At 45.1% G+C, this 21,842-nt stretch overlaps 1 protein-coding gene across 4 annotated transcripts in view; it reads right to left on the reverse strand.

The window, feature by feature from the left end:
* LOC120031345 (mannosyl-oligosaccharide 1,2-alpha-mannosidase IC-like) overlaps positions 1 to 21,842 on the reverse strand; it is a 205,041-nt gene that overhangs the window by 106,536 nt on the left and 76,663 nt on the right. For all 4 annotated transcript variants that reach the window (XM_038977051.1, XM_038977052.1, XM_038977055.1 and 1 more), the window contains exon 2: positions 828 to 924. In XM_038977051.1, the coding sequence (XP_038832979.1) occupies positions 828 to 924 (97 nt within the window). The remainder of the gene's footprint in view (positions 1 to 827; positions 925 to 21,842) is intronic.

Genomic DNA, 21,842 nt, shown 5'->3' on the forward strand with positions numbered 1-21,842 from the left:
ATTTACATGAATACTACAGTACAATTCACATTTACATGTATTTTCTATTCGGGAAGAGACATTATCGTATTACTACTACATGATGATAGACAGAGAAGAGATGCCATCAAACCTCTGAGAGAAAGGTGAGCATTGTCTCACATAATGGCCTCAATACTCCACAATCCCAGTAGACAGGATGTGGAGGAAGTCAGGCGTGTCAGACGGACAAAGGCCCACCAATCCAATCCTCATTAAAAGATGATCCCACTTTTATTTAAGAGCTTTATCACCGGATATCCTGTGGCTCAGATGTGTGTGTGTGTTTGTGCGTATGCGTGTCATTAGGGACTTGAGGAATCTTCTGGTACCATGTCCGATTAATGCCCACACAATGACAACGTGGTGTAGAGGCTGCCGGGGCAGGTCACAGTCCGATGGACCCGGAAAGAACCATTCTGACAGGTGGGTTCATATACACCGACAGGTGGGAAATGCACATAACATGCACTGCTTGTCAGGAAGCCTATAGCAAGACTTTCCCAACTCAAGTACAACCATATGCAACACAACAAAGATGTTTAAATAATGGTAGCCAGGGGATCCTCAACTTGCATGCCTCTAAAATGTTCACGAGCGAACGATACCTTCCACAATGAGAGCATTCTCTTCTATGAGCGATTAGCATGAATGAAAACTCTTTGACCTAGAGGTCGACTAAGACCCACAGACAATTGTGTGTACATGACTGTTTTTGACAAAGACTGTAAGTCCTTCGCGAGCAGCTCCCCAGTAACCTGTGGGGGCCTATGGGGCCTTTTAGCCTGGGGCCACAAAACACCACTCACCAAACATGTTCCCAATGTGGCCATTCCTGGTCAGGGGCCGTAGCTCGTTCTTGCCCCAGGCGAAGCTCTTGTAGTTGTCCCAGGCAAACTTCATCATCTGAAACACAAAAACAGGTGACGGGGTTAAGAACACAGGTCAGTCACTAAACTGATGGCAAACCACCTGATTCACAACAACAGCCTTAATTAAACTGGAATGGTGGCCTGCAGCAATGTCAATGATGGATTATTATTTTGCTGTGGATTTAAGACAGGCATGCAATTATCACACATAAACCACACAGGTAAACAATGCATTTAACAATACCCCCAACTAACCCTGTTAAATCAAATTAAAAACAAGGTGGATCGCCATTCTCCTTCCAAAAACCTTCCAAGATCTCCTCAATTAAAAATAATCATGTTTTTTCCCACTGACTGATATGGTCAAAGTGATTTAATTGTGTTAAGCCAACAACAAAAGTAACCAAGTTTTCTGCATTTTAGGCAGTGTAAAATGAAGGGGTTTAGGGTAGAATGGTATCTACAGAACAAAAAATGTGGAGTTGTTTATTTATTTAACTAGGCAAGCCCGTTAAGAACAAATTCTTATTTACAATGACGGCCTACCCAGGCCGAACCCGGACGACGCTGGGCCAATTGTGCGCCACCCTACGGGACTCCCAATCACAGCCGGATGTGATTCAGCCTGGATTCGAACCAGGGACTAAAATGCTGCCTCTTGCACTGAGATGCAGTGACTTAGACCGCTGCGCCACTCAGGAGCACAATTGAATGATGATGGCTGGAAGAGCCCATGCATCAAATAAATGCATAACTTCATGACTAGGCAGACACTGACAGCAGCCGAGGCAGTGTCTCAGGCGATGTTCTTGTTTGTTTTCTCTTCTCGAGGAGGCGATGAACTTAAGAGAGTTGATTCGTTAATATGTACATTTTGTTTCGATGTTGAGTAAAGGCTATGCAAGTTCGCGCTCTGTGTGGCTGAGCTTGTAACTTTGCAGGACATTCTGGAAACTATGTTGCAGACCTCCAGTACAATCACCTGGACGTCTGTCATAGGTTTTTTTTCTGCAGTGAAACATATTGTACTATCAATGAGGATAAGAATATTAGTAGCGTATGATCTTGTGAATATGAATCAATCATAAAAACACAAAAGGAACACTTGAGCCCACTGCTATAAATGTAAATATTGAAACAAAAGCAGAATTCCTACTTCCTGTAAATCTCCCACCGAGGAAATTAGCTAACCACCACACCACCCCAGCATGTCAGAATTTGATTTGGTTGACTGACACACCAGGAATAGTCTTTTTTCAGAGGCGGAGTGGTAATATGATGTGATTTATATCGTGAACACTGAATGAGTCTGTGGTAGTCTCCAGAGGTTAATTGAGAACAGGCTAGCAGCATCCATCTAAGCCCAAGACACACATGCAACATATACTGAACCAAAATATAAACCGCAACATGTAAAGCCTTGGTGCCATGTTTCATGAGCTGAAATAAAAGATCTCAGAAATGTTTCATGTGCACAAAAAGCTTATTTCTCTCAAATTCGGTGCGCAAATTAGTCTATGAGAGAGTGTTCTCACGTATAACAGCTAAAGCCTCCGTAACAGAGAGGGAAGACATTCTTCAGATCTAAAAGCACTAGCAACTGGTGACAAAAGGGGTCAAGGTTCAAGAAAGGCTGAGAGCCGAGCTGGTGCTACCTGGGCTGGTGAGTTCGAGCAGTAATGGAGTCAGCTCGGCTAACATCAGTGCAGGTCGGGCAGAAACAACAACATCCTGCTTGGTGGCCTAATGCAGGTTTACACACACACGTACACAAACGCTTGCTCACCCATCCACACACACAGGGATGCGACAGTCACCACAGGTGCACACTCAGTGTCATTGTTGAGCCTTTGCAGAGTAGTCGTCCAAGCCAATTTGAGCGGGCATCGTTTCAAAAGAAGCTTTCTCGCCTAGAGATATGCCAATATTAACGCCAATAATTTATGCAGGACCGCATCCAGTGAAAGTAAAGAACTAGCTTGAGACATGATTTGGGGATTAGCATCAAGGATATTGATGGTGCAAATTTGTTTGCTCGGCAATAACTCTTCAGGCAGGGCCAGAAAGACTAGCATAGGTGTTGGGTCCAAGAGAGGACACTAAAGTTTACAAAACCAGACAAAATACTTTTCCTTCGAGCAAAGGATTCAGGTTTCAGTTGAAATACACGTTTTCTAAACGCTAGTTTTGCTCTACTCCCCAGGGATAGAAAGTTGAATGGAAAAAATGACCTTGACATAAATGCTGGGGTTTTGTAAACGTTTGAACTCTGTGTTCACCTTATCTGGACTGGGGAAGCTCTGCAGTTAAAGCACAAATTAACTGAGTGTGTAGAGATCGCAGAATGCAATCTGTACAGAATGAGAAACGGCAGCAAGAAATATCCCAGAATAATACAAACTTGCCAGATGCTGTGTTTTCTGATATAATTTCCATTTTAATATTCAGGTCCAGTGGCATAGTAATCTACGCAGAAATTGTCTAATATACAGAATAATAGATAACGTGTTCACTCAGATAATTCCTCAAAAGTAGTAGGGTGCTGAATCCTCGTATAAAATATATTTCTAGTTAACGCAGCAAGATTAGAGAGCGTTCTGCTTGTTTACTGGAACGTACAGGCATCACTCAAAGCCTCCTACCTAACTCCTACTCCGCACTATTCCCCCAGTGGCTCTAGCAGCCAGCTGGATGTGATGTTCCACACAGACTGTAGATACAACATAGAGATAATTACTGATGGTTCCACACCAGCGGGGAGGAGGAGGACACCGGCCTGTATAATTATATCCCCTGACATTGTTGTGATCAGTAGGGCGGCGTGAGATGACCAGGGTCAGAGACCGCCAGGATCACAGCAGCAGCGCACACACACACACACACACGCACGCACACGCACACGCACACGCACACACAATCAGAGACCACACCAATCGATAGCACCCACTACAGCCCTAGTACGCTTCCACCCAGGCAACCTTTCTAGAAGAGCAAATGGATGGGGGCAAACTGTTGCCAGGGGTAAATACGCTAGACATATGGCGCCTGTCGTAACTGCTCTTTGGCTCATTAATTGGCTGGTTGTTGGGCGAAGCAGTTCAATAGCAGCCAGTGATTAAAATGAATCACACATTTATCAGGATGCATTTGCCAATTCCATTCCCTGAGGTCGGAAGTCAATGCTTTCCAACCTGACTCTCGAGGATTTTCGCACGACAACACTCCGACATGAAAAACAAGATGGCTTAGAGCGCTTCAGTGAATATGCTACCACCAAACAGATTTATCAAAATCTCCTGGGAAAGATGCAGTATCACCGGTTTTGATGATGAGCAAAGAAAATCATTACAGAGACATTTGTTTTCCTTACATTAATGAGAAAACTCACTGTCTGATCATTTGACGAAAGGCGCTGAAAGACTTTAGGTTTTCTAATCAAAATCAGCTGTACATAAGCAGCTAGCTGTAGATAAGCAGCAAACGCCACATATACACCATGGACATGCCAAGCCTGGTATGGGGTCCATTTTAGGACACCATCAGCCTCAAAGGGGGGTTGACGATTGACACAAAAAGGGTGAGGCTTGAGGCTGAGGGTGGCCTAAAATGGATACCATACTCTAGGTCACAACTACCCTCTCCTCTGTAAAGGGTTAAAAGCGCAGAATATTGGCCAGCAGGAAATACAACAAGCCCCTAGTGTGTAAACCACTACCCCTGGACCAGATGAAAATAAAGGGCAGCCATTAATAACTGGCTGCTGGTTCTCTTCAGCCTATCAGCTCAGCACGGTTTCTCAGCTGGGGACACACTGGCCTGTCTTTACTCAGCTCTGGACAGACAGCATGGCATGCTGGGAAGAAAAAGGGCTTCTGTAATGGAGCAGGGCACATGAAGAGAAGGTGACAACAGGACCTTTAACCCTATAGTTTTTCCTGAACTAAGGCTGGGCAACGGATAGAACTGGCACTGAATGTCCTTAAGGCAAAAAGATATGGTGTCCATATTAGGACAGCCTCAGTCCCAAAGACTATATACACCTTCTCTTCAGTTTGTTCCAGTACGCACCAATCAACAGTTTGCTGTGCTGTTGCGGCTGCAGAGACACCATTTCGAGAGCTTGTGACTACAAGGTTCCATCTGCAAAAGGAAGATTCTGAGATAATTGGCTTTAAAGTTCCGAACCCTCATTAGTTTGAATGGTGTATTGTTTTAGACTTAACAACATGAATTGGGGGTATTTAGAGTATTATATAGGTAGAGAACATTGGCCAGAACAAGGTTACGTCAGTAACTCAATTGTAGATAGAAACGTATAGTCCCAAGCTCTCGATTTGCCACCTTTTTAATAATCACCTATTTGCACAAACAAAAACTGTGAAGGTATGGACACCCACACATTATTGGTAAAAGTGGAGCATATGTGTTTGTGCACTCTCCAAGGTGATTCATACCTTATCCTTATTATGAATTATTAATCATCACGGCACAAAATAATGCGAGCAGAAAAACAAGCTTGAACGTTTGTATTGAGAGAGCCTGTAATGTCATGCACTATATGGAGTGGATTGGGAACCTGGTGGTCATTAATATAGACCAGGTCTGTTGTGTTAGAATGGACACGCAACAGCAGCTCTGAACATAGCCTGTGTACCCCTGTAGCAAGGTTTTAACACACAGCTTAGCAGCAAACTTTTTTTACTGGATCCAATATAGAATGTTGCTATATAAAGTCATCCATATATTATCCGATTTTGGATAATGTATCCAAATGTATTCATTCCTAATGCTTTACTCAAAATACTCACATCAACTGAGCAAAAAAAGAAACGTCCTCTCATTGTCAACCGCGTTCATTTTCAGATAAACTTAACATGTGTAAATATTTGTATGAACATAACAAGATTCAACAACTGAGACATAAACTGAACAAGTTCCACAGACATGTGACTAACAGAAATGGAATAATGTGTCCCTGAACAAAGGGGAGGGTCGAAATCAAAAGTAACAGTCAGTATCTGGTGTGGCCACCAGCTGTATTAAGTACTGCAGTGCATCTCCTCATGGACTGCACCAGATTTGCCAGTTCTTGCTGTGAGATGTTACCCCACTCTTCCACCAAGGCACCTGCAAGTTCCCTGACATTTCTGGGGGGAATGGTCCTAGCACTCGTCCTCCGATCCAACAGGTACCAGACGTGCTCAATGGGATTGAGATCCGGGCTCTTTGCTGGCCATGGCAGAACACTGATATTCCTGTCTTGCAGGAAATCACGCACAGAACGAGCAGTATGGCATTGTCATGCTGGAGGGTCATGTCAGGATGAGCCTGCAGGAAGGGTACCACATGAGGGAGGAGGATGTCTTCCCTGTAACGCACAGTGTTGAGATTGCATGCAATGACAACAAGCTCAGTCCGATGATGCTGTGACACACCGCCCCAGACCATGACGGACCTGCTACCTCCAAATCGATCCCGCTCCAGAGTACAAGCCCCGGTGTAACGCTTATTCCTTCGACGATAAACGCGAATCCAACAATCACCCCTGGTGAGACATAACCACAACTCGTCAGTGAAGAGCACTTTTTGCCAGTCCTGTCTGGTCCAGCAACGGTGGGTTTGTGCCCATATGCGACGTTGTTGCCGGTGATGTCTGGTGAGGACCTGCCTTACAACAGGCCTACAAGCCCTCAGTCCAGCCTCTCTCAGCCTATTGCGGACAGTCTGAGCACTGATAGAGGGATTGTGCGTTCCTGGGGTAACTCGGGCAGTTGTTGTTGCCATCCTGTACCTGTCCCCGCAGGTGTGATGTTCGGATGTACCAATCCTGTGCAGGTGTTAGTGTCCTAAGTTTTCATAACTGTGACCTTAATTGCCTACCGTCTGTAAGCTGTTAGCGTCTAAACGACCGGTCCACAGGTGCATGTTCATTAATTGTTTATGGGTCATTGAACAAGCATGGGAAACAGTGTTTAAAACCTTTACAATGAAGATCTGTGAAGTTATTTGGATTTTTACGAATGATCTTTTAAAGATAGGGTCCTGAAAAAGGGACATTTATTTTTGTTGCCGAGGTTACATCCCATTACATACAAAGAGATTAGGACAACTGTATCAAGCAAATTTGGGCTAAAGAGAGCTTTTATTTTTGATTGGAGAAGCAGTGCATCAGATTGGAAATGTATCAACTGCATTGAATGTAATTCTTAGAAACCCAAATGGTGCTTCCAGCGTGGATTGGATCACTGAGCTGGTGCGTAACAAACACGTTATCGAACACATGGCATCGCAAGCTGTGCAGGGACCAACATGTGTGCAGTCTGCCACCCAAAAGAGGTAGAGAGAGAAAGCCCGGGCTTAGACTGGCAAGCCACAACGCTTTGTAGCCTTTTCCGGATGCCTAACTATGGCAGATCTCCCGCTTAGCCAGCACAGTGAGGGCCCTCGTCACAATGATATTTAATCGATACCTCCCCTGGTTATGTGAGACCCTTCAAAGTGCCTGCTCTTAAATTATAAATCCCTCCGCATCGCAAAGACTGAATGAGGGAGAACATTTGACAGGCATTCAGTACCCAACTACAGAGAGTTAGCATGTATGGAACGATGGAGATGGAGGGTGGGCTAAATCAATTAGCAGGATAGCTAAGTAAAACTACTTCTTTGGCAGAGGGTAAGATTGTAGGAAAGGAAGGACAACATACAGTATGGTAGATCCGTCAGTATTTCGTCGGGGTGAAAGCTGTAAGGTGAGAGAAAGAAGATGGAAGGCGGGAGTGAGGGACGACGCATAGACTGATTAAAGAGGGAAATACTGAACTAACAGCCATCCAGGAGTCAGTGAGGGAAGAGGAGCCTTTTTTAGAGAGCAGAAGGTACTGTACACTCGTGTAAACACCCTTGCTATTGCTGACAGAAAGACAGGAATCGGGAATATTATTCATATAGCATAGGAAACTGACAGAAAGCTTTCCAGATCACACTTTTGAAGGTTATCAACCCTTTAATGGCACTGCATTCCATAAAAATCATGTTCCTGGAAATCCAAGGTATATGCATGCTGATTGCCGAATAAGGACACAGTGACACCATTTTTCACATCCCTGATAACAGAGAATAGAGAGTGAACAAGACATTTTTCATATGGAAGAGAATAAGGGTACTGTGGGTTAACCACTTCCACCGTGCTGGCTAAAATAGCTCCCACCTCACCTCCACGCAGTTACAATTGTCTATTGCTTCAAGAGGGGTTTTGCCTTCACTATTAAGCCCAATATCTGAGGTGAAAATTATAGTGAAGCGTAATGCCAACCTGCACTGCCAACCTGCACTGCTCTCCTGTCTACCCCATACCTTCCTCAAACCATTCTGCCCAGCAACAGGGTAGACTTGTTTGATATGGAAAGCAATGGTCTGTGAATGGCCAAGGTCTGAGAGCTTGAGCCTGTGCAGTCCATGTACAAGTACATACGGTCCAGAATGCTCAGTCGGTTGGAGCATGTTGCTGGAGGAGACACCAAGGTTGTCAGTTATAAATTTCCACCTCACATATGTCATAATAACACCTGCTATGTGATAAGTCATTTTAGATACATGTACGTTCGATGAACACATCATAGTACATGAGAAGTAACAAGTGGGTTCTCAGGGGACGAATAAAGGAATGAATAAGTGCTAGCCTGTTCTACACTGATACACACACGACAGCGTCAGTCAGGCAATCATCTTAATCTTAACGTCTTAATCCTCCATCTCCTACGAAGCTGTCAATCAAACCATCTTCCGCTCTCCCTCCCGGGAAGAATGGTACAGTTCTCATCCCATCTCATTTGGACACCCACTGCTCCCAGCGGGAATGCTGCATTATTCCAAAAAAAAAAGAGATGAGAAAAATCCCCAGACGTATCAATCCCCACTCTGACATGTTTCCATCTTCTATGTCGGGCTTCTAGCCATACATCCTCGTTTGGAGGAAAAATGCGAGAATGGGGGAAAAATAGATAAACAAAAGAGTGTGGAATATGGAGATTCATTGTGTTTCTTCACACACACACACACACACACACACACACACAAACAGCAACCCATCACAACTCAGTGTGCAAGGCAGCCATTTAGAAGTCACTTGCTTAAATCACACTCAAGTGCTGAACAGACAGTATTCAAATCCCGACAAGGCCGTGCACAATGAGAGGGACTCTGATCTCTGAAGACTCCAATGCCAAGCTACCCTGACTTCAGCAGTATCAGTCTCTCTCTGTCTGTCTGTGTATCTTTCTTTCTTTTTATCCGGTTGATACTGGTTCTACCATGGTTTTATCTCTCTCTCTCTATCTCTCATACACTATTTGTCCCTCTCTCTCTTTGGTTCTCTCTCACCAATAACTTACTTTGAAGGAGTAAGAGCTGGAAAATCTATTCCTCCAAACCCCTACAACACATTGTGAGTGACAAGGAAACTGCATTCAAGATGATGTATATAAACATTACACTTCTACTAAGAGAGGGATTGTATTTTAACTGAACGAGGTGTAAGCCAGGGGCCTCCTCTGGCTCCCAGCACAGATGGCGTGTTAACCTCTATCTCCACGGGGCCCTCGGGAGCCTAACTGTCCCACTGGGTCTAAAGAGTACCATTAAGAATTATAGAGCTGGCCCTACAGTGTAGAAGACTGAGCACACGTACACATACTGAACACACACAGGGCAATACGCCCTCCAGTGGATTAGACAGACAGACAGAGATACAGAGACACAGAAACAGAGAGACAGAGAGACAGAGAGAGAAAACTATACGTCACCAAAAATGTATTAAAACTTATATAGACTTACACAGTTATTATGACACCTTCCTGAGGACGTCCTCCAACCTATCAGAGCTCTTGCAGCATGAACTGACATGTTGTCCACCCAATCAAAGGATCAGATAATTAATATAGTACTGAGAGCATAAGCTACAGCTAGCTAGCACTGTAGTGCTAGCAAATGCAGCTAGCGAGTTTACCCTACTCAAACACCCTGCTCAAACAGAGGGATGCAATGTTAGCTAGCTGGCTATGACTAGCCAACACAACACTGGAACTTTTCCAAGTCAAGGTAAGCGTTTGGTTTTATTAATTTATTGCCACCGGGGCCTGCCGGTGTAACTCCTTACTGACTGTACACTGTAACGTCACTGCATGATTGTAGTGGGTTTATTAACACATTAGTTATATTAGCTATGTTGACTATGACATTACTTTAGCTCATATGGGGACAAAGATGTAGGCTGTGTTTAGCGGTTATGACATGGTTTGGATTAGAAAGGTTTTTTCGTCTGGTCACATACAGCTGATGTGTTGTGCATTGAAGTCCACAAACGAAGGGAAAAGGTGAGCGGGGGAGAGTGCATAGAGGAGAGAAGGAATACAACGTGGCTGCTATAAAAGTGAACTGCGTTTACGCGTGATCAGGGTTGTATTAATTACGCCGATTCTGTTGAAAAAAAAATCTTAAACAGAAGCAAACGAAACAGGGATGAAAAAAATACCTAAATTTGTCCATAGAAACTCTTGTTTTTCTGTCACCTACATATAGTGAGAGCAGAAGGGACACAGTACACTGCGGTTTCTTGCCGCTAGCAATGTGTGTGTGTGTGTGTGTGTGTGTGTGTGTGTGTGTGTGTGTGTGTGTGTGTGTGTGTGTGTGTGTGTGTGTGTGTGTGTGTGTGTGTGTGTGTGTGTGTGTGTGTGTGTGTGTGTGTGTGTGTGCGCATTGTTTATGTGTCTTACCACACTATTACTGACAAATGCAAGCACACACATACAGTATATACAAATACACACACACACACACACACACACACACACACACACACACACACACACACACACACACACACACACACACACACACACACACACACACACACACACACACACACACACACACACACATTGCTAGCGGCAAGAAACCGCACACCTCAATAAACACTGAAGCAGAATAACTCTGAAAAACCTTTTGTTCAAATACAATACTAGGTATGCAGTTATAATACTAGCCTAAATACAGTAGGGGTGTGTACGTAGGTGTTTATGCAAATCCCTTCCCTCCCATGTGTCTGTGTGTGTGTCTCTATGGCTGCGTTTACACAGGCTAATTGATCTTTTGACTAATAAGATCAGCTCTGAAAAAGATCTGATGTGAAACGATCTGATGTGATTGGTCAAAGGCCAATTAGTGGAAAAAAGATCAGAATTGGGATGCCTGTGTGAATGCAGCCAATGTGCATTTGTGCAAGTTTTTTCAGAGCCAGCAACAATACTTCAACTTTAAACAGTCCCCAACCAAATAGTATTATACCGTTCAATGTTGACCACAAAACCTCAGAAAAAATATATAATTTCACACCACATACAGTAAGAAGGTGGCTCCATAAATATTCATATAGCCTCCAAGACCTCGTTGCTGTCCGCCTTCCCTCCAGACACGCTGTGTAATGCAATTGTTATGTTTGTGCCACGAGCGGGGAAGTGTCTCTTTAATCTGAGAAGGGCAGGGAGGATCATTGGTAATAAATCACCCCTCCACCCTGGCGTGGCAGCTCCAGACAGGAGGCCTTAACGAGGTGCTGTGTCATCACCTGGAGGGGGAGGAAGAGGGGGAGGAAAAGGGGGAGGAAGAGGGGGAGCCGATGGGGACCTCTGGCAGAGAATGCACCGCATCAGCTCCACCCCTCTTCACACCGTACCTCTCCCCTCCTTCTCCCCACACCAACTACCACTGGCTCCTACATCAGTGAGGAGCCATTTCCTCCCATTTCCTTCGAGTAGCCTACCTTAGCAGGACCCTGAAGGCCAGTGGAGGGGTCTAACTCAGCCACCCAACTCAGCACAATCCTGTGGACGGTTATCATGAGCCGAAAATAAAGGAGGCACCACGACAAGGGACAGCAGCATATACTGGGAGCTGTACAGCAGCTAGTTCACATAGAAATAATGGCTGTCTGCTAGCTCCACTTGGCTTGACTACTGAACAACTGAACACAGCCCTAATGGCAATTAGAGGGAGCGATTTGTTTGAGTCATACAGGTATATATTCAATGGAATAAAAACAGTGGGACGGAAGGTTTGTTTGGGTAAATTTATTGAAATTCTAATGGTTCAGATGGCTCTGCATCTGACAAAAGGGATGCTGGGAAATGCACAGCGTGCTTGGAAATAATTTACCTTGTCAAATGGTGTCAATAGAGAACATGTATTCAATACAGAATGTTGAACACCCTGTCTCCTTCGGCCGTAATGCTATGTTTACAGTAATTGTTTACTTGGAACATAATAGATGTTTTTTGCCATGGAAACATTTTGCCATCTCTTACAAGCACAACTAATTAAAAGTACATGGTCCTTGGTTTTCACCGTCCAATTCCGTCTAACTAGAGTACTTACTTTGAAATATTATTATTCACCTTATTAATGAAAAACAGGGTGGAACATTTCTGCAAATATTTAAAAAAAAAAATGAAATCACTTTGAAACACCATTAAATCAGTCCCTCCACTGAGTATTCTGTCTCTCTCTCTCTCTCTCTCTCTCTCTCTCTCTCTCTCTCTCTCTCTCTCTCTCTCTCTCTCTCTCTCTGTCTCTGACTGTCTCTCTCTCTCTCTCTCTCACTCTCTCAAACACACACATACAAGCATAAACACTACCTATCGTAGAGAATCTATTAGTTTATATCAAATTACTGCATCTTGTATTCCTATCCATGTAAAGGATAAAACAGCCTAATGAGCAATTTGAGGATTCAAGATCGACTATGAGGTGACTCTCCTCTGTGTACCTGTGTGTGTGTGTGTGTGTGTGTGTGCGTGCGTGCGTGCGTGCGTGCGTGCGTGCGTGCGTGCGTGCGTGCGTGCGTGTTCGCCAGACTCTGTGTGCGTGCATGTGTTTGCTCCTGCCTGCCTGCGTCTGCTCGTCTCTCCAGCAGAGAACTTTACCCACTTTGCTTCCAATCGGATCATTAGGAGAGTGTGCATGGCCTGTGCCTAGAGGCCTCCAGAGTCTACAGACGTGAAGATTCACGCCGGGAGAGTAAAATAGCCACAAACAGCCTATTTAAATGGCTGGTTTGGGGTCCTGGGCCCTAGTGATGGTGCTGACCCGAGTTTCGGTCTGCTTAAATGCCCCCATTAGACCTCATAGGGGAGCAATGAGGAGAGAAAGAGAGAGGCACAATGGAGCTCCGCTATATACAACAGCCATGCTTATGAACAATAGTCGCTCAGTAATACGTCCTTGTATTAAAGACAATGACTAGGCGTAATGATATTTAGTCCAATTGGTAATTGAGGCGTTTGTTATATCTTCCCTTTGATGTGATTGGCGTATATTTGCCCTCTGGCATGCTTTAGTTATCTCTGTGGAGTTCTGTGTGGGCCGTGCCCGCCACTTTCTGCCCGCAGGAGCACGCCTCGCAGTGCCAGTCAGAGTGGGCAAAGAGCAGGCACAGGGTAGGCTGGGGAGATGGCAGGACAGGGGCCTAGGATCCCTGGCCTGTTTGTTCATCAGTGTACCCTTAACATGGTCAACTTGCCCAATGGGCACCAGGCTGGTGGACAGAGTGGGCAGACCACCAGCCACTAATGGGCATGGGGATGGAGAGAAGGGGGCAAGGCTAGGGAGGGAGGTCCAGAGCCCTGAAGGCACAGCAAAGCTGCAAGAGGGCTTGGTGGTCATGGACAGCGATAAGGGACACAGAGAGCAGCAGTATGTGTACGGGTGAGTGGGGACCCCTAAGGAAGGGGCTGTTGACCAGTGAGGCTAAATTCTATATGTGAGGGTAGAATTTCTGTACATTCCCTGAAATGACTGTATTTGCATAAACAAATGCTTCTGGAATCTCAAAATCCACATACGGATTTATAGGATTTAATATGCAGAGGCATCAACACAACATATTTCCTTTCGATTCTGTCTAAGCCGAGGGAGTAGGACAGTGCGGTAGTAGTCGGTAAGGTAAGACACTTCAGAATACAGTATATCATGGTTCAAGTGAGTCATTTATTTCTCCCACAACTTCAGTGGAGTTACATACTGGGGACTGTAAGGTTGCAGGTTGACAAATGCACAAAGCTAAAGTGAACTAGTCCGACTTTCGCTTCTCTTTTCCTTTTCTCCGGATCACCGGGCTGGCCCAATCGATAAGTGCTGTAAGAGAAGTTGATGAACTTTGAAGCGGTGGATGTCGGGTGGAAGTCAAGTGCTAGCTCTCTGAAGTTCTCGGGGGGAAACAAGCACTGTTCACAAAAAGGCCACCGCCACCCTCTCTTCTCCCCTCCCCTCCCCGCCCCTCACCTCAACCATCTTCCTGACTACAGCTCTGAGACCTCCCTCCCTTACGGCAACGTAATTATAAAGCATACATCAAGGGGACGAGGTCCAAAATGGTGTGCTCGTGAAAATAAATACAAACCAATACCAAACTTGTATTATTTGAGCGAGGGAAGAGGAGGAGGGGATGGAAAAAGTGGTGATAGAAGGACACGCACGGGGGAGCGGAAAGTAATTTGTGAGCAAGAAATTGCCAATTTGAGTGTGCTGCCTGGGGATATGGTTCCTCTTTACGTTCCCATGGCATGTGTTCTGTGGATAATGACAGTGAGAGGCCACGCTTATTAGAGCTCAATCCACCAACAACCCATAACTTCAAAAGGAGTGTTTTTCATGGGGATCCACAGGTGTTTCTGTCCGCTTACGCTAAACATTTGCAGAAAATGCTGGAATGCAGAGGTCTTGTTTTAAGAGAGAGAGAGAAGTGCAAGGAGAGCAGTTTTATGTCTGGGAGGGTGGAGGTTGAGGAAACGGGACGCTGTTAATTGCCTTCCCAAATCAAGGTAATGCAAGGTGAACTGATTCTAAAATTAGGAAGTCATCAAAATGGAACGTCTGTCTGTCTGCCAGTATGCCTGCCTGTCTGTCAGTATGCCTGCCTGTCTGTCTCTCCTTCTCTCGGTCTGTTTGCCTGAGCAACTAGCTTTCCACCCTCCCTTACCTGTCTGAATATCACATAGCACATCACTACCCCAAACTGCCTCAACAGTTCCACACCATCCATTCCACTTACCAAATGACAGAATTAATCCTTTCATCATGTTGACCAGCTGTCACAGTCTGACAGAAAGTCAAGTGACTGAGATCGTCAAGGGTATGACAAAACACCGCTTTTCCATTTTAGAGCAACCCACACAGGTCCTTCTATCAAAATCCAGTCAAATCGGCTGACAGATCTGAATTGGTTCAGCAATCTGTCAATCACCAGACCAGCCCATGGTGAGGTGAAAGTGTGTCCATCAGGACTTCTACCAGACACAGTTGGCATCAGTCGGTGGGCTGTTTATACCCTGCTCTGTGCCAGTCTAGCTCCTCAACCAACACGGTATGTGTCCACCATTACTGACATCCCTAAATCAATATGAATATGGACAGCCTTGGTACCAGGCTTTGGTGTGCTTTCCCCAGACATTTAGACTATAATCAATGTGCTCTGAAAGGCATATTTGCCTAATGGTTTATTACTCTATTAACAGTGCCATCCTCTGAACAGGCTCTCATATTCTACCAGTCGGGTATAGAGCCCTTTGGGGCTGCTAGCTTCAAAACACCTCCCTCCCTCACACAGTACATCAAACCCTAAGACAGCCCCTTTGAACTCTGTGGTGTTACCAGCCAAACCACTGCTATCCCCCGAGAGAGAGAGAGACAGAGAGAGAGAGAGACAGAGAGACAGAGACCCTGGAGTGTCCGTGTGCAAGCTCATACACAACAAGACCCAATACTGTGTTCTGAACTTCCAAGTGACCCTCAATCTATTGAGTCTGTCTTTCCAAGCCACTAGAGCAAAAACACAATTTCACATGCTGGTAATATATTATTAGATATATATATTATTAGAATGTAACTTCTCCTAAGAAATGTCAAACTACATAGGTGAGTGCGCACGTGTGTGGGTGCGTCTGCGTGCGTGACTTATCCTGGGAAATGACAGAAAGTCGTGAGCACTGCCATCACCTCTCAGTTCTACCTTATTATTACTGATGGCCCTTGATGGCATTTCCAAGGGAAACAGTGTCCTAGCTTCATCTCACGTAAGAAAAGCTAGCTCGGTAAAAACACAATTTATTTTCCTGATTTCCTTGGTCAAATTTGTCTTGAAAACATTACATTTGCATATCAGAAAGGTTCCTACAATAAATAATTATAAGGAACGGAGGGAATATATTCAGTCTACTGTATATAAACATAGTTTTTTCTCAGCGTGCACTGCGCTCGGCCCACCACAGGAGTTGCTAGTGCGCAATGGGACAAGGACATCCCTGTCGGCCAAACCCTCCCCTAACCCAGACGACGCTGGGCCAATTGTGCGCCGCCCCTTGGCGGCGGGCTGTGACAGAGCCTGGACTCGAACCCAGAATCTCTAGTGGCCCAGCTAGCACTGTGAAGCAGTACCTTAGACCACTGTGCCACTCGGGAGGCCTGGGCTGCTAATCTAAGCCTCAATCCAGGAGGAGCTTTAATAATAGATGATGTCTTTGCTCAGTCAAGGTCTCTATCAAGGAAACGCAGAGCCAGGTTAGTCATATTAATCATCTGTGCTAAAAATATCTTTATGTGAATATGTAGCCACACACTACAACAGTCACTACAATATACAATCACATTCTGCACGTATTCCTATGACATCTACAAATAGCAAAATGCCAAAAATAAAATGGACTCATGATGCATACCGTGGTTTTTAATGTACGACCCAAAAAATGATTTTGAATGTTTGCTGTGGAGATATTGATTGTTGAATTCTACAGGAGTTCGAAACACGAAGAGAGGAAAATAGCTTTCTCGGCCTGTTCTGACATTTATTAAAATCTAGAGACTGATGGATACTGTTCACTCTCCATTCCACAGACCTAAATGGAGGAAATCCATGTGGTTCAATATTCCAGGGACTCTTAAACCCCAAGCTGAAAGACATGTTATTGGCTGATGAAACTGACCATATGCTGGCATATTGATTCAGTTCTAGGGATTTTGTTTTTGTTCCACGGTTAAGGAGCGCTAGCTGATTTAGCTCTGCTGCTACATTTACGAATGTGTGTGTGTGTGTGTGTGTGTGTGTGTCTGTGTGTGTGTGTGTGTGTGTGTGTGTGTGTGTGTGTGTGTGTGTGTGTGTGTGTGTGTGTGTGTGTGTGTGTGTGTGTGTGTGTGTGTGTGTGTCTGTGTGTCTGTGTCTGTGTGTCTGTGTGTGTGTCTGTGTGTGTGTCTGTGTGTGTGTCTGTGGGTCTGTGTCTGTGTCTGTGTGTCTGTGTGTCTGTGTGTCTGTGTGTGTGTGTGTGTGTGTGTGTGTGTGTGTGTGTGTGTCTGTGTCTGTGTGTGTGTCTGTGTGTCTGTGTGTGTGTGTGTGTGTGTCTGTGTGTCTGTGTGTGTGTGTCTGTGGGTCTGTGTCTGTGTCTGTGTGTCTGTGTGTCTGTGTGTCTGTGTGTCTGTGTGTGTGTGTCTGTGTCTGTGTCCTGTGCTGATAGCATTGCTCTGCGCGGTGGCTGCAGGTCATTTCTGGAGAGCAGTTCAATCACATACTCTTTATAAAAAAGATAGTAAACAACAATTAACCAAGGTGACCTGGCTGCTACATCATAACCACAGTGTTGATTTGCAGCTTTAGAAACTACGCCGCACACACACGCACACACACACACACAAAATGTGGCTTTCGTGGCCGATACATACAGTCGATCTGTAGAAATATAGATCTGACATCAACGTTTAGACCCTAAACAGATAGTTGTCATCGGTTGGTTCACCGCTGGGGTTTCGTCGCACCACTGGTTGGTGTTCCTGTAAGTTTGTCTAGCGAGCCAACTGGGGCAATTGGTTATGGAGAAGATGGCAGAGACAGACGCCACTCTAATGACCTGTTTAATATCTCTATGACCTGAAGGCTCCTCCTCCGCACGGTCGCCTTGGGAAGAATGCCACCTCCCACTCACTCTGCGGTTGTTGCCATGGCATTAGATTGGAGGTTGGACAAACACTATTACAACCTTGGATAAACAGTCAAAAGAACCTCAGCAGGTGTGTGAGGATAATCTTTGTCAATCTGAAAAGGAAAAGTGGCGGCTCTATCCTTCCAACACATTTAATTCCATAGCGACAGTCTCTGACTCCCACACACTGGAAGGCAACAGGGAAGCAGTGAGCCACCAAACATAACAGAGTAGTCAGGGCCGCCAGGCTGAACCGCCGCACACTAAATGCGGCGAGAAAGTAGTTATCTGACGATAAATAGTTCCTTGGGAAGCCTATGGGCTGTTTTTGGATATGTCCACTTCTGGACTCCTAAATTGTGATGTGATGGGGGAGTTGGAGAGAGCGGCAGAGTTACAGTTTGTATAAATCCTCTCAGAGTATGTCCATTACGGCCAATCTGGAGAGACACAGAAAATAAAATAAAAGTGGGGAATAACATGCACGATCCACCATGGCAGTTTTGTAACATCACAATATTTTAGTCCCTCATGCCCGTCTCTCAACTTGAATAGACTGTTCTCTCTCCTCCCCTTTTCGCTCCTCTCCAACCCTGTCCTTACCTCTCTGCTCTCCTCTCCCCTCCTGTCCTCTCCTCTCAACTTGATGTATTTTTTTAGCAGACAGACTGTTACAGACCGGTTACAGTGCATTTAGCCAAAGAGAGGTATTAAGGCCCTGGCCAGCCCATAACTCTCCATCTGTTGTCTATGGGCTCTACAGGTGGCCAATGGTTCTGGCACAGGGTGAACCAAGCTCAGACCAGGGCCCGTATTCACAAAGAGTCTCAGAGTAGGAGGGCTGATCTAGGATCAGTTTTGCCTTGTTGATCATAATGACTAATATTATATAGACAGGAAGGACATGGTCTTAGATAAGAACTCCTACTTCTACTCTTATTAAGAGAGTTTTTACAGTGACGAGAGTTGAAGGAGATTCGCGAGAGGTATAAAAATATAAATAATGAGATTAGACCTTTTACTGTAACGAGACAATTCTGTTTACACTGCCCTGCTTGGAGGGGGGCAACTGTTTCACACGCACTTGCCCGACAGTTGCCCCCCTCCAAGCAGGGCCGTGTAAACAGAATTGTCTTGTTGAGGCCAACGCGCCTACAGTAAAAATCGTAATAGCATAGCAATACTTTTAAACAGCTGAAATGTGTAGGCATTTTACTTATCTTAAAGACTTGTTTAACTGAGTTTTTATCTGAAATAGCAGTAAAATCTACGCCGTAGCTAAGGTAATCTCAGAACAAAAGTGAGCAGGAATGTAAGCATCAACTGCCCAGTGAATTAACAACAATTTGCTTTTTTTTTCATGTAATGAAAGCCCGATGGTCAGCGGGAACACGCCTGCTCCCGCTCTCCCTCTGCCTATCATTACGCACACCTGTCACCATCGTTACGCGCACCTACGCTTCATTGGACCCACCTGGACTCCATCACTATGTTGACTGCCCCTCCTTGATCTGTCTGTTTCTTTGGTTAGATCCCTGCGTCAGCATCAACGTCGTTGTGTGTTCCTGTCCAGACGCCGTCCTGTGCTGTTACATGGCCGTTGGTCATTAAATGTTCACTCCCTGTACCTGCTTCTCGTCCCCAGCGTTGTTCCTTACATCAATGATAATAAGCTCCTATTATTGTACCATATCCAAACCAGAGGGGGGATGGGATGCCCCTGTTTTGTTATTAATCTACCTGGCAACAGTTGGTGTTTTTGCTTCTGCCTGTGTTCTTTATTTGACTTCGCAAGCGGAAAGGGGGAATCCGCAGGTATTCCCAGGCAACATACTGTATTTTATCACAGAGAGTAAACAGGCTTGGCAAACAGGCTTGGCCCTGATAAATATGTTCTGTCTCCTTGTGTTACCCTGGATGACTCTGGATGTCGCTCATCTCTAGGAAATAGCAGCGTTTGTGTTAGTGACGACAAACGGATATCTGACTGCTGTAGATGCAGGATCTCCGTGGTGGTAAAAAGATATGGATGTTTGCGTGGTACCCGAGTTCAAAGGTGATGACATTAGGGAAGCTTACATGCCTCCTAACCATTCACCCATTTCCATTACTCCAGGTCATTTCTCCCATTACGGTATGTTACCTCCTGTCAAATCGCCCAATGTTGATCTATGAGAATTATGGCTGTAGCCAATAACATCAATCAGATTGATCCTGAGGGACAGGACTGACTGACAGGACGTTGATTGGAAGTGAAACAACAGGAGACAGAAGCTCTGCTTTGTGGCCTGAAAGTCACTATGGGATTTTTCTCTCTAATTTCTTTCTTTTTCCTCTTTCTCTGTTTCTGTCTGTTTCTGTTCATCTAAGTGCAGGGCAATATTGCATCAAGGCGCATCAGTATTCACATCAGGCCCTCATTGGCTGGGCTCGTGGATTGAGTTCGCATTGATTTGATCCGGTGAAAACCACATTGACAAGCGTAGAAAAGACAGAGCAGGTCCTCTTCAGTCGCCTCGCCCTCACGCCTTCAGCCAAAGACATCCCCTTATCCCTCTCTCTGCTGGCAAACTGAAGAGGGAAGATGATTTCGATTCATAATTCATTTTTCCCATTAGCATCACCCCTGTTCTGTGCACACAAGCGTTTTCGAGCGAGGAGATAGAGAGAGAAAGAGAGAGGAAAATAGGGAGAGGAGAGAGATCTCTCTCTCGCTCTAGTGTCCGCTAGCTTTTCATTTGGATCTTCCATGAATCCAGACCTCTCAATGTTAATCACGGTCCACATGTTTTCATCAACCTGTGACTCTGACACTAAAATGATTTTCTTTGATTCCTGGGCAGGATAAAGAGAAAATGTGTGTGTGTGTGTGTGTGTGTGTGTGATTGGATTAGATTGGAGGTTGGACAAACACTATTACAACCTTGGATAAACAGTCAAAAGAACCTCAGCAGGTGTGTGAGGATAATCTTTGTCAATCTGAAAAGGAAAAGTGGCGGCTCTATCCTTCCAACACATTTAATTCCATAGCGACAGTCTCTGACTCCCACACACTGGAAGGCAACAGGGAAGCAGTGAGCCACCAAACATAACAGAGTAGTCAGGGCCGCCAGGCTGAACCGCCGCACACTAAATGCGGCGAGAAAGTAGTTATCTGACGATAAATAGTTCCTTGGGAAGCCTATGGGCTGTTTTTGGATATGTCCACTTCTGGACTCCTAAATTGTGATGTGATGGGGGAGTTGGAGAGAGCGGCAGAGTTACAGTTTGTATAAATCCTCTCAGAGTATGTCCATTACGGCCAATCTGGAGAGACACAGAAAATAAAATAAAAGTGGGGAATAACATGCACGATCCACCATGGCAGTTTTGTAACATCACAATATTTTAGTCCCTCATGCCCGTCTCTCAACTTGAATAGACTGTTCTCTCTCCTCCCCTTTTCGCTCCTCTCCAACCCTGTCCTTACCTCTCTGCTCTCCTCTCCCCTCCTGTCCTCTCCTCTCAACTTGATGTATTTTTTTAGCAGACAGACTGTTACAGACCGGTTACAGTGCATTTAGCCAAAGAGAGGTATTAAGGCCCTGGCCAGCCCATAACTCTCCATCTGTTGTCTATGGGCTCTACAGGTGGCCAATGGTTCTGGCACAGGGTGAACCAAGCTCAGACCAGGGCCCGTATTCACAAAGAGTCTCAGAGTAGGAGGGCTGATCTAGGATCAGTTTTGCCTTGTTGATCATAATGACTAATATTATATAGACAGGAAGGACATGGTCTTAGATAAGAACTCCTACTTCTACTCTTATTAAGAGAGTTTTTACAGTGACGAGAGTTGAAGGAGATTCGCGAGAGGTATAAAAATATAAATAATGAGATTAGACCTTTTACTGTAACGAGACAATTCTGTTTACACTGCCCTGCTTGGAGGGGGGCAACT

This window comes from Salvelinus namaycush, chromosome 37 (genome assembly GCF_016432855.1).
Source record: "Salvelinus namaycush isolate Seneca chromosome 37, SaNama_1.0, whole genome shotgun sequence".
NCBI classification, from domain to species: domain Eukaryota; kingdom Metazoa; phylum Chordata; class Actinopteri; order Salmoniformes; family Salmonidae; genus Salvelinus; species Salvelinus namaycush.